Source organism: Rattus rattus, chromosome 15, assembly GCF_011064425.1.
Source record: "Rattus rattus isolate New Zealand chromosome 15, Rrattus_CSIRO_v1, whole genome shotgun sequence".
Taxonomy (NCBI): domain Eukaryota; kingdom Metazoa; phylum Chordata; class Mammalia; order Rodentia; family Muridae; genus Rattus; species Rattus rattus.
In genome coordinates this window covers 7,118,695-7,136,485 of record NC_046168.1, presented here as the reverse complement: position 1 = coordinate 7,136,485, position 17,791 = coordinate 7,118,695, and the positions used below count along the sequence as shown (strand labels likewise).

Genomic DNA, 17,791 nt, shown 5'->3' with positions numbered 1-17,791 from the left:
TTCATTCATGACAGAGAAGTGTCCAACCTGTGAGCTACACTCCCAACCCCTTTGGGTTTATGTTGTCCTGCCTAAGAATCTGTGCTACTGAAAACAAAGCTGTCATCTGTACCCTCTTCTAGGGGCTTTGAAGTTTTCTTGTTTATAATGTGGTCTTGGATCAGTTTTGAGTTGATATTTATGTTAGCTATAGTACAAGAATGAAAGTTCATTTTTCTGAAGGAAAAAACCACACACAACCAAAAAGAAGGAGGGAGGGAGGGAGGGAGGGAGGGAGGGAGGGAGAGAGAGAGAGAGAGAGAGAGAGAGAGAGAGAGAGAGAGAGGACACATGACTTTTGGATGATGTGGGGAGACAGGAGACAGCAGGCAAGTATGGGAGGAGTTAGAGGGAGGAATGGGGTGAATATGATAAAAATGCATTAATGAATGTATTAAATTCTAAAAGAATTAATAAAAATATACATTTTAAAAGGAGGCATATAATTAATTTTTTTTACAAACCTTGTGTCTCAATTTACTTTGTGTTGTTGTGCTAAATCATTGATCAAAACCAACTTGAGGAGGAAAGGGTTTATTTCAGCATATAGGTTACAGCTCATCATTGAAGGGGGGACAAAACAGAGACTGAAGCAGAAGCCATCGAAGGATGCTACTTATTGGCTTGTTTGTCATGCCTTGTTCATCTTGCTGCTTTTAAACCCAGGACCTGGCTAAGGGTGGTGCCGGCAATAGAGAGCCGGCCCTCAAACATCAATCATTAATAAAGAAAATGCCGCCATAGACTTACCCATAGGCTGGCCTGATGAGGGACTGTTCTCAATTAAAGTTCTCTCTTCCCAGATCACTATAGGTTTGTCACAAGTTGACACTTGGAAACTGGACCCTTAATTAATCATGGTATTTTTGGTAGATGTGGCAGTTTGAGTGACAATGGCCCCTAGAGGCTCATATATTTGTATGTTTGATCCCCAGGTTTGGAACTCCCCAGGTAGTAGAACTGTTTGAGAAGGATTAGGAGGTGTGGTCTCATCAGAGTAGGTGTGTCTCTGTGGATGTCTTTGAAGTTTCAAAAGCCTATACCAGGCCAGGTCTCTCCCTGCCTGTGGATCAGGATGTAAAGCTCTCAGCAGCTGCTGCAGTAGCACACCTGTCTGCTTCCTTCCGCAATGAAGAGGACCTACCCTCTCTAACTGTAAGCAAGCCCCCAGTTAAATGCTCTCCTTTATAGGATTGTCCTGGACATGGTAACTCTTCACAGCAATAGAATAGTGACAAGACAGGAGATTTCGTAGGATTCGTAAACACCCAAACACATTCTCTTATGAACAAATAGACATTTTATGCCGCCCTTTTTCCCATTACCCCTTTCTTTTTCTTGTCCTACTGCATTAGCTAAGAATTCTAGGACAGAATTAAGTAGAAATGGTGTGAGTAGGTGTCCTTTCTTCGTTTCTGATCTTTTATAAGAGAAGGCATTTGGTTTTTATCTATTAAGTTTCCACTGACACTATTTTTTTTTTTTTAGCTGAGTTGAGAAGTAGCACTGGTTTATTGAGAGTTTTATTTTATGAGAAAGTTAGTATTAACTTTTGGCAAATGCTTTTCTACATGTGTTAGATGCTCAGATTACTTCTATGCTTACTTTGTTATAAACTGGGTAGGTATTGTGGCCCTCTTATAAATACAGCTTCAAAGTGGACATAGAAGATCTCAGAGTCATATTAGTGAACTTGGGGTTCAACTGAGAGATCCTGCCTCAGTGAGTAAGATGAAAAGCATCTAAGGACAATGCCCATATCACCCCTGGACTTATACATGCACATATGCACACACACATATGCAAAAAATATATACACGTGCACATTACACACACATGAAAAATAGAAAAAATAAGACATTTCCAATGGGAGCTGGAGAGCTGGTTCAGTGGTTATGAGCATTTATTGCTCTTGCAGAGTACCTGAATTCAGTTCCCAGACCCATATGGTGGCTCACAGATTCCCAGGGAATCTGATGCTGGCCTCTGACCTCTGTAGACACCAGGAAAGCATACGTTCAGGTAAAAATATTCAGACACATAGAATAAAAATATACCTTTATTCAATTTGAAAACTTTCCAAAACATGTATCTGACAGCTCATATCTAGCATATCCAAAGACCTCTAAAATTTCAAAATTTATAATAATTTCTAAAATTCAGTTAGAAGTAGATGGGGCAGATATGATGACAGTGCACTGTGTGTGTGCATGGAGAGTTATAATAAAACCATTTACCCTGGCTTTCCAAGGAAAATAAGACCAATTTTAAAATGATCAAAAGAAAAACTTCTGTGAAGAAAACACATGGATGACAAACCAGATACTCTGTGTCAGTCACCTATAGATATGGAAATTACAACCACAGTAAGAACACACAGGGCTATTTAAAACCTGGTGCATAAATCCAAATATGGATGAGAATATCAAACACTGCTGGTGGGAATGCAAAATGATACAGCTCTCTGGAAAAGACTGATGGTTTCTATAAACTAACCGTGTGTGTGTGTGTGTGTGTGTGAGAGAGAGAGAGAGAGAGAGAGAGAGAGAGAGAGAGAGAGAGAGAGAGAGAGAGAGAGAGATATATAGTTTTTATCCTTTTAACCAGGACTTTTGCAGAATAGTTTTTATTTGAACGAAGTCTAATTTATGATGTTTCTCTTATGAATCTATTTCCCTATAGATCATGCTTCTGCTGAGAACTCTTCAAATGTCTCAAGTCCTAAAGACTTTTCCTCTATATTTCCTTCTAAAAGTTTCATCTCCTTAATGACTTTCTTAATTTACTTGTTGCCTGTTGTAATGACTCTCTTTTCTCTGATTTTAACAATTTGAGTGATCACTCTCTTTTGGTTAGTTTGGCTAAAGATTTGTTTATCTCATTTATCTTTTCAAAGAACCAACTCTATTTCATTGATTCTTTGTGTGTTATCCATTTCATTTGCATCATTTCTGCCCTGATTATAATTATTTCTTTCTGTCTAGTAACTTGGGGTCTGAGTTGTTCTTGTTTTTCCAAGGCCCTAAGGTGTATCATTAAATTACTTATTTGAGGCTCCTCTGATATACTTCTTAAAGATCTATTTTTAATTATTATTTTGAATTATGCATAGGTAAGTATGTGTGCTTCTGGGTGGAGGCTTGTGCACCTGAATGCACACACATACAGAAGCCTGATGCTCCAGACCCCCTGGAGCTTGAGTTAAAGATGGTTGTGAGCCCCCTCACATGGATGGAGGCTGGGAACCAAACTCAGGTCCCCAATAGGGCAGCAACTGCTCTTAGCCCTGAGCCTTCTCTCCAGCCCCTCTTTGATTTTTTTTTTAATACAAGTGCTTATAGCTATAAACTTCCTTCTTAGGATTGCTTTCGTTATATTCCATAGGCTTTGATATGTTGTGTTTTCTTTGCAATCGATTCTAGGATTATTTGTTCTTTGTTTGAGACAGAATCTAATATAGTCCAGGGTAACTCTAGAAAATGTTTCTTTCTTGGTTTCTTCAGTGGCCCATTTTTCATTGAGTAAGGTGTTGTTTGATTTCTGAGTTTGTGTGTATTCTATGGTTCCTTTTAGTGCTGATTTGGGAGGGGGCATGTTTATATCATCATCATCATCATCATCATTATCATTAATAATAATAATAATAATAATAATAATTTGTACATGATGTGTGGGCACATATGTTTGCAGATGCCCGTAGATACCAGAAGATTGATTTGGGTTCCCTAAAGCTTCGGTAGCAGGTGTCGATAAGCCCCAGTGCTGAGAATCAAACTCAGGTTCTCTGCAAGAGTAACAAATGCTCTTAATTGCTGAGCCAACTCTGTAGTCCCTTGATCTTTAGTTTTATCCACTGTAGTCAAATAGAATAAAAATGTTTTTCAATTTCCCTGTATTTGTTTAAATCTGCTTTATATCCTAGTATATGACCCATTTTAGAGACGATCCCATGGGCACTTGAGAAGAAGGTTCATTATGCAGTGTTTGGGTGGAACATTATGTGGGTGGGTGTGAGGTCCATTTGATCTAATGTCATCTATGTCATCTAACTCAGTTGCTTCCCTTTTTCTGTCAGAGTGACCTGTCTACTGGTGAGAGCAGAGTACTGAAGTCACCCACTATTATGTTGGGGTTAATCTGTGACTTTATATTTAATAGTGTTTATTATATGAAATTGGGAATGTTTGTATTCAGTGTGTATGTCTAAAACTGTAATGTCCTCTTTATTAGTTGTCCCTTTGACCTATGTGAACTGAACTTTATTTCTCTTGACTAGCTTTGGTTTGAAATCTATTTGGTCAGATATAAAAAGAGCAACATCTGCCTATTTCCTGGTGCCATTTGCTTGGAAGATCTTTTTCCATTCTTTGACCCTACGGTAGTACCTGTCTTTGATGATGAGGTGTGTTTCTCAGAGGCAACACACAGATGAATCCTGCTTGTTAATCAAGTGTTAGCCAATGCCTTTTCACTGGTCAATTGACACCTTTATCCGTCAAATTTACTGAGAGGTATGTACCAACCCTGTTGTCCTACAGATTTTTGTAGTATCTAGTGTTTTTACATTCTTCCTTTGCTTAACTAATGGTCTAGAGTAGTTTGTTCTTTCCTGTGGCCTCATGATAAGGTTAGCTTTTCCTTAGCTCAAAGGGTTCCTTCCAGAATCTTCTGTAGAATTTGCTTAATGGTCAAGAGTTTCTTTAGCTCTTTGGAAATGGAAATGTTTTTCTTTCTCTTTCTTTTTCAATTATGACAGTTTTGCTTGGCATAATAGTCTGTGTTGACTGTTGTTGACTTTTAGGACTTAAAACACATTTCAAGCCTTCCTAGCTTTTTCAAGTTTCTGTTGAGAAACCTGCTGTTTCTTGGGCCTGTCTTGATGTGTGACTTGGTGTCTGTCTTACAGCTTCCCATATGCTTTCTTTGCTCTATATATTTAGCATCTTAACTATATTGTCATGTAGGGTTTTCTTTTCTATCTTGTCTGTTTCATGTTTTAAATGCCTCCTGCACCGGAATGGTCATCTTTCCCCCTAAATTTGGGGAATATTTCTCCTATGATTTTTATTTAAAATGGTTTTCCAGCCTTTAGCATGAAATCCTTCTCCTCCTTCTTTGCCTATAATCCATAGATTTGGCCTTTTTGATCTACCCCACAGTTCAGTGCCCCACATACACTTTCTACCATTTTATCTCTGTTCATGAGGAATTTCCGAACCTTGTACCTTGTCTTCAAGCCCCCACATCCTTTCTTTTGGGGAGGCTTTCACTGGAGCTTTTCAACTTACTGAATTATTCGTTTCCGGTATTTCAATTTAGTTTTAATTCCATATTTCTCATTACGAAATTTCAGCTTCATGTCCTGTGATGACTGCCTCGTTTCATTCAGCTCTTCGTATGTGTTCTCTTGTAATTCACACAGGGGTTTATTTTTCTTCTCTTTGTGCATACTTAACAACCAGCCCTTTGAATTCCTTGTCTGAGATTTCATTTAATTGACTATCATTGGAAGCCATAACTGTGGGGTTAGTACCCTTTGGAGAGGTCATGTTGCCTTGGTCTTTCATGTTTCCTGTATTTTTAGGTTTATTTATTTATGTACTTTTATGTATATGAGTTCTCTATTTGCACATATGCCTGCATGACAGAAGAGGCATAAGACAGAAGAGGGCATCAGATCCCATTATAGATGGTTGTGAGCCACCATGTAGTTGCTGGGAATTGAGCTCGGATCCCCACATATTACCATTCTTTTTCTTTTACTGTAAGTGTTTTAAATTTCCAAGAGGAAATAGATTGTAATGGGTTGAGGTGCCATTTTTTTTGTGGCATTCAGGGCACAAGGCTTAATCCCAAGTACTCTGCTCAGAGTAGTATACCATAGGAAAAAACAGTCACTCTCAAAGGACCTGCCCACTATGAGCATAGCAGTAGGCCATTTGAAATGTCACTTGTGAGCCAGCAAGATGGAGTCACACATGAGATTTCCTGCATATCAGATATCTATATTACAGTTCATAACAGTAGCAAAATTACAGTTATGAAGCAGCAGTTAAATAATTTTATGGTTGTGGGTCACCCAACATGAGGAACCGTATTAAAGGCTCTCATCGTTAGGAAGGCTGAGAACCACTGCCTTAGAAGGATGAGACAGAAGAGACCCTGCACTGAGTGTGGCGATGCACCCCTTTAATCCCAGCATTTGGGAGGCAGAAGCAGGCTGATCTCTATGAGTTCCAGGCCTGCCAGGGCTGCATAGTCTCAAAAGAGAGGCAGAAACAGGGTGGGAGCAAGAACAGAGCAGGAAGGAAATGGCCTACTAAATCAGCCCTGGGTATGAAATGAAGGAGGAGTAAACATGAAGAGACAGGGATGAGATGGGAGAGCGCGCAGCGCATGAATACAACCTGGCCTCCTGCTAGGTCCAGTCTGTAAGCCCTCAGCATCCGTTCCCAGCCCCCAGATGCGTTTCACATCCCTGGGCATTGCTTTCAGAGATCAGTGCCCCTTGCTGGCCAGTTTTGGGTGAGCTCAGGACTGAGTTGCAAAGCTGTTCTCACCTCCAGCCACCCTTTAAGGAAGGAGGCATGGGCGGGGGATGGCTGACTGTGACAGATGCTGGTCTGGTCAGTGAATGACATGTTTTGTGAATGTTACCCTATTGGGTTTGGGCTTATTGTCTTTCTTTAAGAAGGAGTAAAGCTTGCGTTGAGAAGCACTTTTCTTTTCAGATCAGGTTCATGCTTCTAAGCTTTCTTAGGATTGGTCTATAGTAGCTTTTGCTTTGAGCTAACCTAACTCTACTAAATCTTGACCTTTTTCATTGATGTGAGTGTCGAAAAGGAATTCTGTTCTACCTGAATGGAAGCTATACATTCATTCCAAGGCCCCAAGAGCTCCAAGAAGCCTTCAGTTTATGTCTCCATGGTGTTCACTCATGTCCAGCTCTAGTGGAGTATCTTCAATGTCTGCACAGTCAAAGACTCAAGGCAATCCTTATCTGGATTCTTTTTTAACAATTTTAAATATGTGTGCATGCATGTACGTGTGTGTTTGTGTACATGTGCATGTGTGTGTGCCTGTGTGTGTGCCTCTGTGTGTGTGTGTGTTTGTGAAGGTCAGATGATAACCTACATGAGTCAACTCTTTCCTTCCACCATGTGATCCTGGATGATTTAATTCCAAACATCAGGCAGAAGGTGCCGCCATGGCTAGTCATTTTCCATTTCCTTTTATTGCTTTTGTTGTTGTTGTTGTTTGATATAATGATATTGTTTGTTCCACAGTATCAAAAGCAAAAATTATATATCCTGGAAATCATGTTAACCTGTTCCCTTTTAAAATACTTTCACAAATCCCATTGTATGTGCACTTGCCTCAGTCTCTTCAGCCATCTATAACTTGTCATTTAGGCAGTTTCCAATATTCTGCAATTACAAATAATTCTAAAATGAATAATCTGATATACTTACATGCATATGCTTTTAAAGACTTGGTTTTTTTGTTGTTGTTGTTGTTTCATTTTCTTTTGATTTGTGAAACAAGGTTTCTCTATATAGCCCTGGCTGTCCTGGAGCTTGCTCTATAGACCAGGCTGACTTCAAACTCACAGAGTTCTGCTGGCTTCTACCTCCTGAGTGCTGGGATTAAAGGTGTGAGCTACCACTGCCTGGCTAAGATTTTTTTTTAAGTTTTAAAATGTTATTTTATTTTGAGACAGGGTCTCACTTTGTAGCCTCGGCAGTCCTGGAACTTAGTCTGTAGACCAGACTGACCTCAGACTCACAGAGCTCTGCCTGACTCTGCCTCCAGAGTTTGGGATTAAAGGCATGCATTACGACCTTTATTTTAATCTTTGAGATATATATTCAGGTTAAATTCCTATTAGCGTCATTTCTGGGTTAAGAAGCAAATGAATGTGACACTTTGGTGGAAGGTTTAACAATTTTGCTCCATTTAGGCCACACAACTTTACACCCCTTCACTAAATTAAACAGCCTGTTATCCCGTAGTCTACACAGTGTGTTGTCAAACTATAAATTTTTGTCAGTCTGATTTACACATCTCAAAATGGCTTTTAGTATATTTCATCCTGTGAATATAATTAGCTTTTCATATGTTTGAGTCTATTTATATATTTAGTTTTTTTTTCTTGCCAGATATGATGATACACACCTCTAATCCTAGCACTTAGATAGAGGAGAGGCAAGAAAATCAGTTCAAAGCACACACACACCATTTAAGCGTGGTTGTGTGTGTGTGTGTGTGTGTGTGCACATGTGTGCGGGTGTGTGTGCAACTGAGTGTGCATGCAAGTGAGTGTGCCTGTGTGTATGTGAGTGTGCATGTGGGTGTAAGTGTGCATGTGAGTGTGTGTGTGATGTATGAGACATACACATGAATACAGGTGCTCATGGGGGGTCATAGGCCATGGATCACCTGGAACTCATTGCAGGTGGCTATGGCCACCATGTAGGGTCTAGGATCTGAGTCTTTGTCCTCATGCTCCTGACCTCTGACCCATCTCTCCTGCCCCCACGATATTTGTGAAATTTCTTTTTTTCCTGAGAGTAGACAGAATGAAATATTATAACATTTATTTAAAATTGCAGATTATCTTTTCAGATCAAAGCATCTAAAATATTCAGGTAAACTTGAGGTAAATATTAAAGCTAACTCATTCAGATTTTCTACCAAACCTTGAACCTCACACCTGGATAAATTGGAATACATGCTTGCTTGGTAATAAGATTATCTATTTTTATGGTGATTCTCCTCAAATCATCTCCTCATTTGACCTTAGCATACTGTACAGGCAGAAGCACGGTAATGGGTGGGGCCTGTTACGTCACACAGAGCTTTCAGTTAGGAAGGGATCCATACTTGAAAGGCCCCTGCCTGGTGTTAATTTCCTGTTGTCCTAGTAATTCCACAAGCTCCTTAATTTATTTTATATTAGCACAGACAATAGTCCGTTTTAGTGTCAGCCTTGTTCAGCAAGGGGGGTGCATATTTAATGCACATGTTTGGAGGAAGTCTCAAGTTCTTGCATGTGAAGTGGAAGGCAGAGTAAAGATATCAGAATGGAAAGGATCTTAGTATCTAAGAGGGCTTGGAGTGAGATGGCTGCAGCAGACAGAGGAAGTGATTGGTAGTTTTAAACTATGCTTCGGGGGCCTAGAGAGATAGCTCAGTGGTTGCTCTTCGAGGGGTTCTGGGTTCAATTCCTAACACTCATACAGAGGTTAGCAATTGTCTGTAATGGCAGTCAGGGAATCCAGTACCTTTTTCTGGCCTCCTTGGGTGCACAGACAGACATGCAGACAAATATCCATACACATAATAATAATAATAATAATAACAACAACAACAACAACAAAGTGCAGTTGTATCCAGCAGAGGGGGGAGGGGTGGCTAAATGCTTTGTACACAAGAAACAACAAAACTGTACCGTGCCTGTGCCGGACCACATCTAATCATATCCATCTCCCTTCCCTTCATCTTTCTTGCCCTCCTTTGTCTTGCTATTTTTTGTCTGGGACGCCTCCCCTGAATGGAGCTTTCATCTTTCTCGTGGCACATTTCCCTTCAGCTAAACAGGCGCCTTTCATAAAGCCGCCGCCGCTGCCTGCGCTCTGCTCCATCTCTCCTCGCTTCTTTGTGACGTCACCAAGGGCCAGGACGCTCCACTTCTATTTATCTGTCCTCAGTGAAGCCCAGTTTTCCAGGGCTCTCTCTCTCGATGGAGGTCAATGTACTGCAATGGCTGTCTGCTATTCTTTTTTTAACAGAAATTCTATGAAACCAAAACCGTCGAACTGAAGGTGTAGTTCAGTAATAGAAGCACTAGCTTCGCAGGCCCCTGGGCTTAATCTCCTTTTCCTTAAAAAAGGCGAAAGCCACAAAGACAGAAAGTGGGTACGGGGTTCCTGGAGGTTAGAAGTAGGGCAAAAACTGTGTAGAGGTGTGAGGGAAAAGTTGAGGTTGAGTGTAGTCAGGTGTTGGTTGAATTTGTTAAAAAACATCCTTGAGCTGTGCGTGAGTTCTAAAATACCATGTAAGTAACCAAGTATGGTTACCGAAAAGATTTGAAGGTGACTCAACTTCCTATAGTTCACAAAGAAAGAGAACAGAAGTTAAAAATAAAAATGTTTGCCTTTTGTAGCTCAGTGGGAGAGTGCTTGTCTAGTATGTTCAAAGCCCAGTACGGTCAATTCCCAGCACCATAAGAATAAAATATATTAAAAATAAAAATAATAGAATTTTCCTAGTTAAGGAACTACAAAGGTAACACCCAGAACTGGAAGCTGGTTCTTTTTGATCCCAGAGCCTTGTTATGCACTGAATAACACCTATACATCCTGTTTTAAAATTCTGTTTGCCATATCATAGGAAATAAGATGTCTTGAAATTATAAAACAGAAATGATAAAGGATAGGGGCTAGAAAATTCTGATGATGTGTCAGTCTTCAGCACGGGGGGCAGGGACTCCCTAGAGAAAATGACTGCTCTCAAATGAGTGTGTGTATAGCTTTATACTCCTTGGCTATGTTACGACTAGTCATATGACATTAATATGAAAGCTATTACATTTAAAAGTATGGGGGGTCTCTAGAGATGGCTCAGAAGTTAAGAGCACACACTGTTCTTGCAGAGAACCAGATTCGGTTCTTAGCACTTACGTGGCAATTCATACCCACCTGTAACTCTAGTTCAGAGGACCCAGTGTCGTCTTCCAGCCTCTATAGGCAGTAGGCACACACATAGTGTACACGCATGCAGCCAAAAGCATTCATACATATGAAATAAAAATAAACAAGTCCTTTTTAAAAGTGTTTAGGGCCTGGTATTGTGAACTCAGAAGCAGAGCATTTGGCCAGCTCCTGTGCAGATGTTGTTACCAGTAGTTAGGTTCTGGGCTGGGGGGTTTCCAGGTTTTTCACCTCTTATTCAAGAATGAATTTTAAAAAACCCACACAGGGGGTTGGGGATTTAGCTCAGTGGTAGAGCGCTTGCCTAGCAAGCACAAGGCCCTGGGTTCGGTCCCCAGCTCCGAGGGGAAAAAAAAGAAAGAAAAAAAAAAAAAGGAAGCATTTAAAAAAAAAAAAACCCACAGGCTGCAAAGTAACTAGGAAACTTTATTCAAAAGCAAAGGAATGGTAAAATACTGTATTATCAAGATTGACAACCGGCTCTCACAATGGAGGCAACTCAAGGACATGAGGTAATTTTCTGGGGTTTTTTATGGGAAGCCTAATAGGAAGAACTGGTTGCTAAGGGGCATAGCTTGGATGGTTCTCTGTTTTTGTTTGATGGATTAGGTCTTGACTATTTTTATTGTGTATGTCCCTTCCTATAATGCATCTGATTTTAATTATGTGCCTGCCTGGTTATGCACAGGGGTAATGCGTTAAATAGAGGAGCATCCCTAAAAGTTCACTTGGAACACAGTTGGCCTCATTGCACACACCTGGAAACAGTTTAGGAGGAATCAGCCTTTCCATTCATGCACCACGACGAACATGAAGTACAGTTGACGAGAATCTGTCCATGTTTCATAGACTTTAAGAAGAGGAAAGTTTTACTCCATTGTTCAGAATGGGGGGGTGCGTGCAACTTAACGTTGGGAGTAAGTTGCTAGATACACTATGCAGAGAGATGAGTGTGTGCGTATTGTGTGCAGGTAAAGGTCTCCAGCTGCTAACCACATTATTAGAAGATGGTTGTGGGGTTGGGGGATTTAGCTCCGTGGTAGAGCGCTTGCTTAGCAAGCACAAGGCCCTGGGTTCGGTCCTCAGCTCTGAAATAAATAAAAAAAAAAAAAGAAAGAAAGAAAGGAAATGTAAATAAAAAATAATTTAAAAAAAAAAAGAAGACGGTTGTGTGCACATCCCAAACCAACTAGAATCTCAGGTTTCTAAACTATTCCTGTGCTTGTGCTTGCCTGCCACAAGGCTCCTGGGCTTGATTCCTAACACCATTAATAATAATAATAATAATAATAATAATAATAATAATGGGAGAGCATTGACGTGTAGCTCAGTGGCATGATATGTGCTTAGCATGTGTGAATGAACTGTTTAAATCCTCATGAGTGCATACACACACACACACACAGGACATACACACATACAGGACTTATGAGATAGGATGTGGGGGAATACATACCATCATCAGAAATAGTATGGTTCCTACCCTAGTGATTTCTCCTCCTTTTCATTTCTTTTGTATAGGAGAGGTATAAATGTTTAGAAAATAATTTAAGCAATCTAATATGTCAGTTCTTCTTATTCTTTCTGCTTAGGTGGACTAAACCAACTTTGCAAAAACAAGTATCACATGTTTTCTCTCAGAAGTGGAATCTGGAGATGGAGTGAGGGGAAAGGATATAAAAATGAAGGGAGGACTGTTGGAGAGGGGGGTGGGAGAAATGGGGAGGAGAGCATAAAGTTTAGTAGGGGAAAACATGATAAACATCCATCACGTGCACTAATTACTTTGTGTAATTAGTATAACTAACAAAAGTCATTGTTTTGAGATAAGAGTCTCATATTGCTCAGGTTGGCCTCAAATTCTTTGTAGCCAATGATAAAGTCTTGACCTGCCTGCTTTCACTTCCCAGGAGCTAGGATTATAAACACTACCGTGCCCAGACTTCTTTGGTGCTGGGTATCAAACCCAGGGCCCGGTATGCCCTACCAACTGAGCTGTACCCCAGTTCAACTTGTTGGTTGGCATTTCAGACATGAAAGGTTTGGAATATAAGCAAGCAAAGGGAAAGGACACTTTGTAGGGAGAAAAATAGCCTGGCTGAAGGCCTTGGGGCACAAAGGGTCTTGCCTGGATAATGACCACATTGAAAGCACTGCAGTGGAGAGACTGGGAGAGTGAGGCCTGCCTGAGGATGTAGATCCAATACAAAGGGTCTGGTGTTGTAGTTCAAGAGGAACTCATGCTGTGCTATCGACCTAATTGAATATTGGAGAAGTTTATCCCGCCTCCTGTGGAGAAGGAGAGCCGTCTGCTGGTTTATGAAGAGGTCTAAGGACCTTACTACTAAGGAGGATGGCATACATTTTAAAGGTGGTTTTCTGTGTCTGGGAACGTGTAACCCAGATAGTAAACACTTGTTTTGTCTAACATGCATAAGACCTTGGGTTCAACCCTCAATCCCCTCCCCTCAAAGCGTTCAGAATTGTGACTTTTGTGATAGTGAACAACAAAAAAAAAAGTTAAATCTGCACATCTCTGAATAATCCACCAAATTTAGCTCTTATCAAACTTTAATGTGTCTTCTCGTCAGCCAGGTATTTTGGTAAAGTGCAACTTCTTCACTGCTGATAAGCCCCCAGTGCCTGCCTATGACTCTGGTTCTCACACTTGGTAGCAAGTAGTCCAGAATCTAAATTCTGCTGTATCCACCTCCTTAGTGCAGATCACAATTCTTGGGAGTCTAGCCAATTGTCATCTAAGTATTTAACCCTGGGTTTGTTTTAGCTGGGGAGCGGGGCTGGTCTGGAGCTCATGGCCATCACCCTGCCTCAGGATTACAAGCATGTGCCACCTCATCCGACCTTAAAACCCTGGAGTGGAGAGGGGTGGGGTGGGCTGGGGTCGGGTGGGGCATAGGGTTGGTACTGAGGATGTGTCTTTTCATCGCATCAGAAAACAAACCCCTTGTCTGGGTGTCTCACTCACTGCATGTGATTAAGATTTAGTTACGGGTCAGAAAGGACAAGGCATTTATTTAGAAAGAATGTGAGGTTCCTAACACTGCACATCTAGCCCCTAACGGATTGCTTTCCATCATTAACTGAGGCTTACTTTGTGCCAAGCACTTTCCCCTGCTCAGGAACAGGATGGGATTCTAGAAGGCCTTGGGTTATTTTCTTGTCCAAAACATACAGCCAAACTCAGCCTCTTTTCATAGCTAACCCATGTTCCTTATTCTAACCATTGCTTTGGGGGTTGGGTAAGTGTCTACAATTCTAAATGAAAAACTTCTTATTCTGTGACTAAAGCTTTGTATTTCTCTGGTGAATCTATAGAGTGTTGCTACCATCACTTTATGGGAGGTCCTGGGCACCATATGGCCTGCCTCCCCCCCCCTCTCTCCTCCCTCTCTCTCTCTCTCTCTCTCTCTCTCTCTCTCTCTCTCTCTCTCTCGCTCGCTCGCTCGCTCGCTCGCTCGCTCCAGATTTCTTTATTAGCAATGCAACATGAACTCAGAACCTTTGGAAAATGATTAATTCCAGAACAGTGACAGTGTTTAAGAGATCATGTTTTAACCAATTGAGATTACACAATTGGGGAGAAAGGCGTAGGGAAATTTCTCGTTGCCTTTTGTTCCTTAAAAAAAATCCTTAAAAACAACTGCATTCAGTTACGGAAATAATTTCTTAACTTTATTTTTAAAATCGCAAGACAAAACTAAGACAAACGGATAGTAGTACTCTTGATTTGCTCTACTAAGAATGCACTGAATTCTACCCTCCGTTTGGAAAAAGATAAAACTGTGGGTTTGGGGTGGGAGGGGTGTAGGCTGGAAAGTAAAACCTCACACGCGCCAAGTCAGAATCTACCTGTAAGCTATGCATATCTCACGGCCCATAAGTGATAATATTAATCTCCCCAGAAATACTCATTCCACCTTCCAAGCAGAGTCCGCTGCTTCCTCTGCCCTCCAACAGACCCAATTTGCTGTCGTTTTGCCAGTCGACGCTGCGTCGCAGTCGGCTTGGATCATTCCCCTTTCTTGTGATCAAAGACAATGATTAAAGTGTTTAATGGGCCTGGTTGGGGTGGGAGGTGGACAGATCCGCCCGCAGATGGGTCTCCTCCCCCCGGCGCTGGCAGAGCGCTGGACAGGAAACTCTGGAAAGCAGCCCGAGGAAAGTGAAGTTCCTGGCGCGAGCGCGTGTCCTGCTCAAAGAACCCGGCGCTAGCGCATTCTTCGTGCAGTTATTGGCTGGGACTCTGTGTGCCGCTGTCGGCCAATGAAGACGCTGGAGATCTGGCCCGGGCCCGTCCCCTTTCGGCGCCCCGGGATGAGGCAGAGACTGAACAGCGGGCGAACAAATCAGCGGCGCCCAGAAAGCCATGTCGGACTCGGCGCCCAGCGCCCAAGCGCTAACCCGCTGAAAGTTTCTCTGCCAAACCTCCGGGACCACCTGGACCCCGCCAAGAGGAGCTGCTTTTGAGTGAGATGGTCGCAGAGGCCCGGAGCAGCGGACTGGTAAGCCCCGGGAGAACGGTGGGAGTTTTGCTTCTGCTAGCTGCCTTGAGCGAGGCTTCCACCATCATTCACTATGAGATCCTGGAGGAGAGAGAGAAGGGGTTTCCCGTGGGTAACGTGGTCACGGATCTTGGTTTGGATCTCGGCAGTCTGTCGGCCCGCAGGCTCCGGGTGGTGTCCGGAGCTAGCCGTAGGTTCTTTGAGGTGAACTGGGAGACTGGAGAGATGTTCGTCAACGATCGACTGGACCGAGAGGAGCTGTGTGGGACGCTGCCCTCCTGCACTGTAACTCTGGAGTTGGTGGTAGAGAACCCGCTGGAGCTGTTCAGCGCGGAAGTGGTGGTCCAGGACATCAACGACAACAATCCCTCTTTCCCCACCGGGGAAATGAAATTGGAGATTAGCGAGGCCATGGCGCCGGGGACGCGCTTTCCGCTCGAGAGCGCGCACGATCCCGATGTGGGAAGCAACTCTTTACAAACCTATGAGCTGAGCCACAACGAGTACTTTGCGCTCCGCGTGCAGACTCGAGAGGACGGCACGAAATACGCGGAGCTGGTCCTGGAGCGCGCCCTAGATTGGGAACGGGAGCCAAGTGTCCAGTTGGTACTGACCGCACTTGATGGAGGAACCCCAGCTCGCTCCGCCACCCTTCCAATTCGTATCACAGTGCTGGACGCGAATGACAATGCTCCTGCCTTCAATCAGTCTTTGTATCGGGCGCGCGTCCGGGAGGATGCACCCCCAGGCACGCGCGTCGCCCAGGTTCGTGCAACTGACCTGGATGAGGGCCTCAATGGAGAAATCGTTTACTCCTTCGGCAGCCACAATCGTGCTGGGGTGCGGGAACTATTCGCTTTAGACCTCGTAACCGGGGTGCTGACAATCAAGGGTCGCCTGGACTTTGAAGACACCAAACTCCATGAGATTTACATCCAGGCCAAAGACAAAGGTGCCAATCCGGAAGGAGCGCATTGCAAAGTACTGGTAGAGGTTGTGGACGTTAATGACAATGCCCCGGAGATCACAGTCACCTCTGTATACAGCCCAGTCCCTGAGGATGCTCCTCTGGGGACTGTCATTGCTTTGCTCAGTGTGACTGACCTGGATGCTGGAGAGAACGGGCAGGTGACCTGCGAGGTTCCCCCGGGTCTCCCCTTCAGCCTGACTTCTTCCCTCAAGAATTACTTCACTTTGAAAACCAGTGCAGCCCTGGATCGTGAGACCGTGCCCGAATACAATCTTAGTATCACAGCTCGAGACTCGGGAACTCCCTCTCTCTCAGCTCTTACAACAGTCAGGGTCCAAGTGTCCGATATCAACGACAATCCTCCTCAGTCATCCCAATCCTCCTACGACGTGTATGTGGAGGAAAATAACCTACCCGGAGTTCCTATATTAAACCTAAGTGTCTGGGACCCCGACGCCCCGCCCAATGCCCGCCTTTCTTTCTTTCTCTTGGAACCGGGAGCGGAAACTGGTCTCGTAGGTCGCTATTTCACAATAAATCGTGACAATGGAATCTTGACAACCTTAGTACCCCTGGACTATGAGGATCAGAGAGAGTTCCAGCTAACCGCTCATATAAACGACGGAGGTACCCCGGTCTTGGCCACCAACATCAGCGTGAACATATTTGTTACTGACCGCAATGACAACGCCCCCCAGGTCCTGTATCCCCGGCCTGGCCAGAGTTCGGTGGAGATGCTGCCTCGAGGTACAGCGGCGGGCCACGTGGTCTCACGGGTGGTAGGCTGGGACGCAGATGCAGGGCACAATGCCTGGCTCTCCTACAGCCTCTTGGGAGCCCCCAACCAGAGCCTTTTTGCCGTGGGGCTTCACACGGGTCAGATCAGCACTGCCCGCCCAATCCAGGACACAGATTCACCAAGACAGATTCTCACAGTCTTGATCTCAGACAATGGAGAACCATTGCTCTCCACCACCGCCACCCTGACTGTGTCAGTAACTGAGGAGTCTCCGGAAGCCCGGGCCGAGTTCCCTTCTGGCTCAGCTCCCCGAGAACAGAACAAAAATCTCACCTTTTATCTACTTCTTTCTCTAATCTTAGTCTCTGTGGGATTCGCAGTTACAGTGTTGGGAGTGATCATATTCAAAGTTTACAAGTGGAAGCGGTCTAGGGACCTCTACCGAGCCCCAGTGAGCTCCCTGTACCGAACCCCAGTGTCCTCCTTGCACGCAGACGCGGTGCGAGGAGGCCTAATGCCGCCGCACCTGTACCATCAGGTGTACCTCACCACGGACTCTCGCCGCAGCGACCCACTGCTGAAGAAGCCTGGTGCGGCCAGCCCACTGGCCAGCCGCCAGAACACGCTGCGAAGTTGTGATCCCGTGTTCTATAGACAGGTGTTGGGTGCAGAGAGCGCCCCCCCTGGACAGGTACGTGTTAGCAAGTCATCTCTGAAGCGCTTTAATGCTTGCGATTCCTGTACCACATTGAGAGAGGTGTGGATCTGTTTTGTTGTTGGTGTTGTTTTGAACGATGGTGAGGTTTTT

The 17,791-nt window shown here is 43.5% G+C and overlaps 1 protein-coding gene across 18 annotated transcripts in view; it reads left to right on the top strand.

The window, feature by feature from the left end:
- Positions 1 to 17,791, top strand: part of LOC116884728 (protocadherin gamma-C4) — a 184,095-nt gene that overhangs the window by 127,973 nt on the left and 38,331 nt on the right. The window contains exon 1 of one of the 18 annotated variants that reach the window (XM_032885921.1): positions 14,450 to 17,674. The exons of 16 other annotated variants lie outside the window; for them this stretch is intronic. In XM_032885921.1, coding sequence (XP_032741812.1) covers positions 15,245 to 17,674 — 2,430 coding nt within the window. In that variant the 5' untranslated portion in view covers positions 14,450 to 15,244. Of the gene's footprint in view, positions 1 to 14,449; positions 17,675 to 17,791 lie in introns of those variants that run through there. One more of the 18 variants, XM_032885939.1, reaches the window with a different exon arrangement.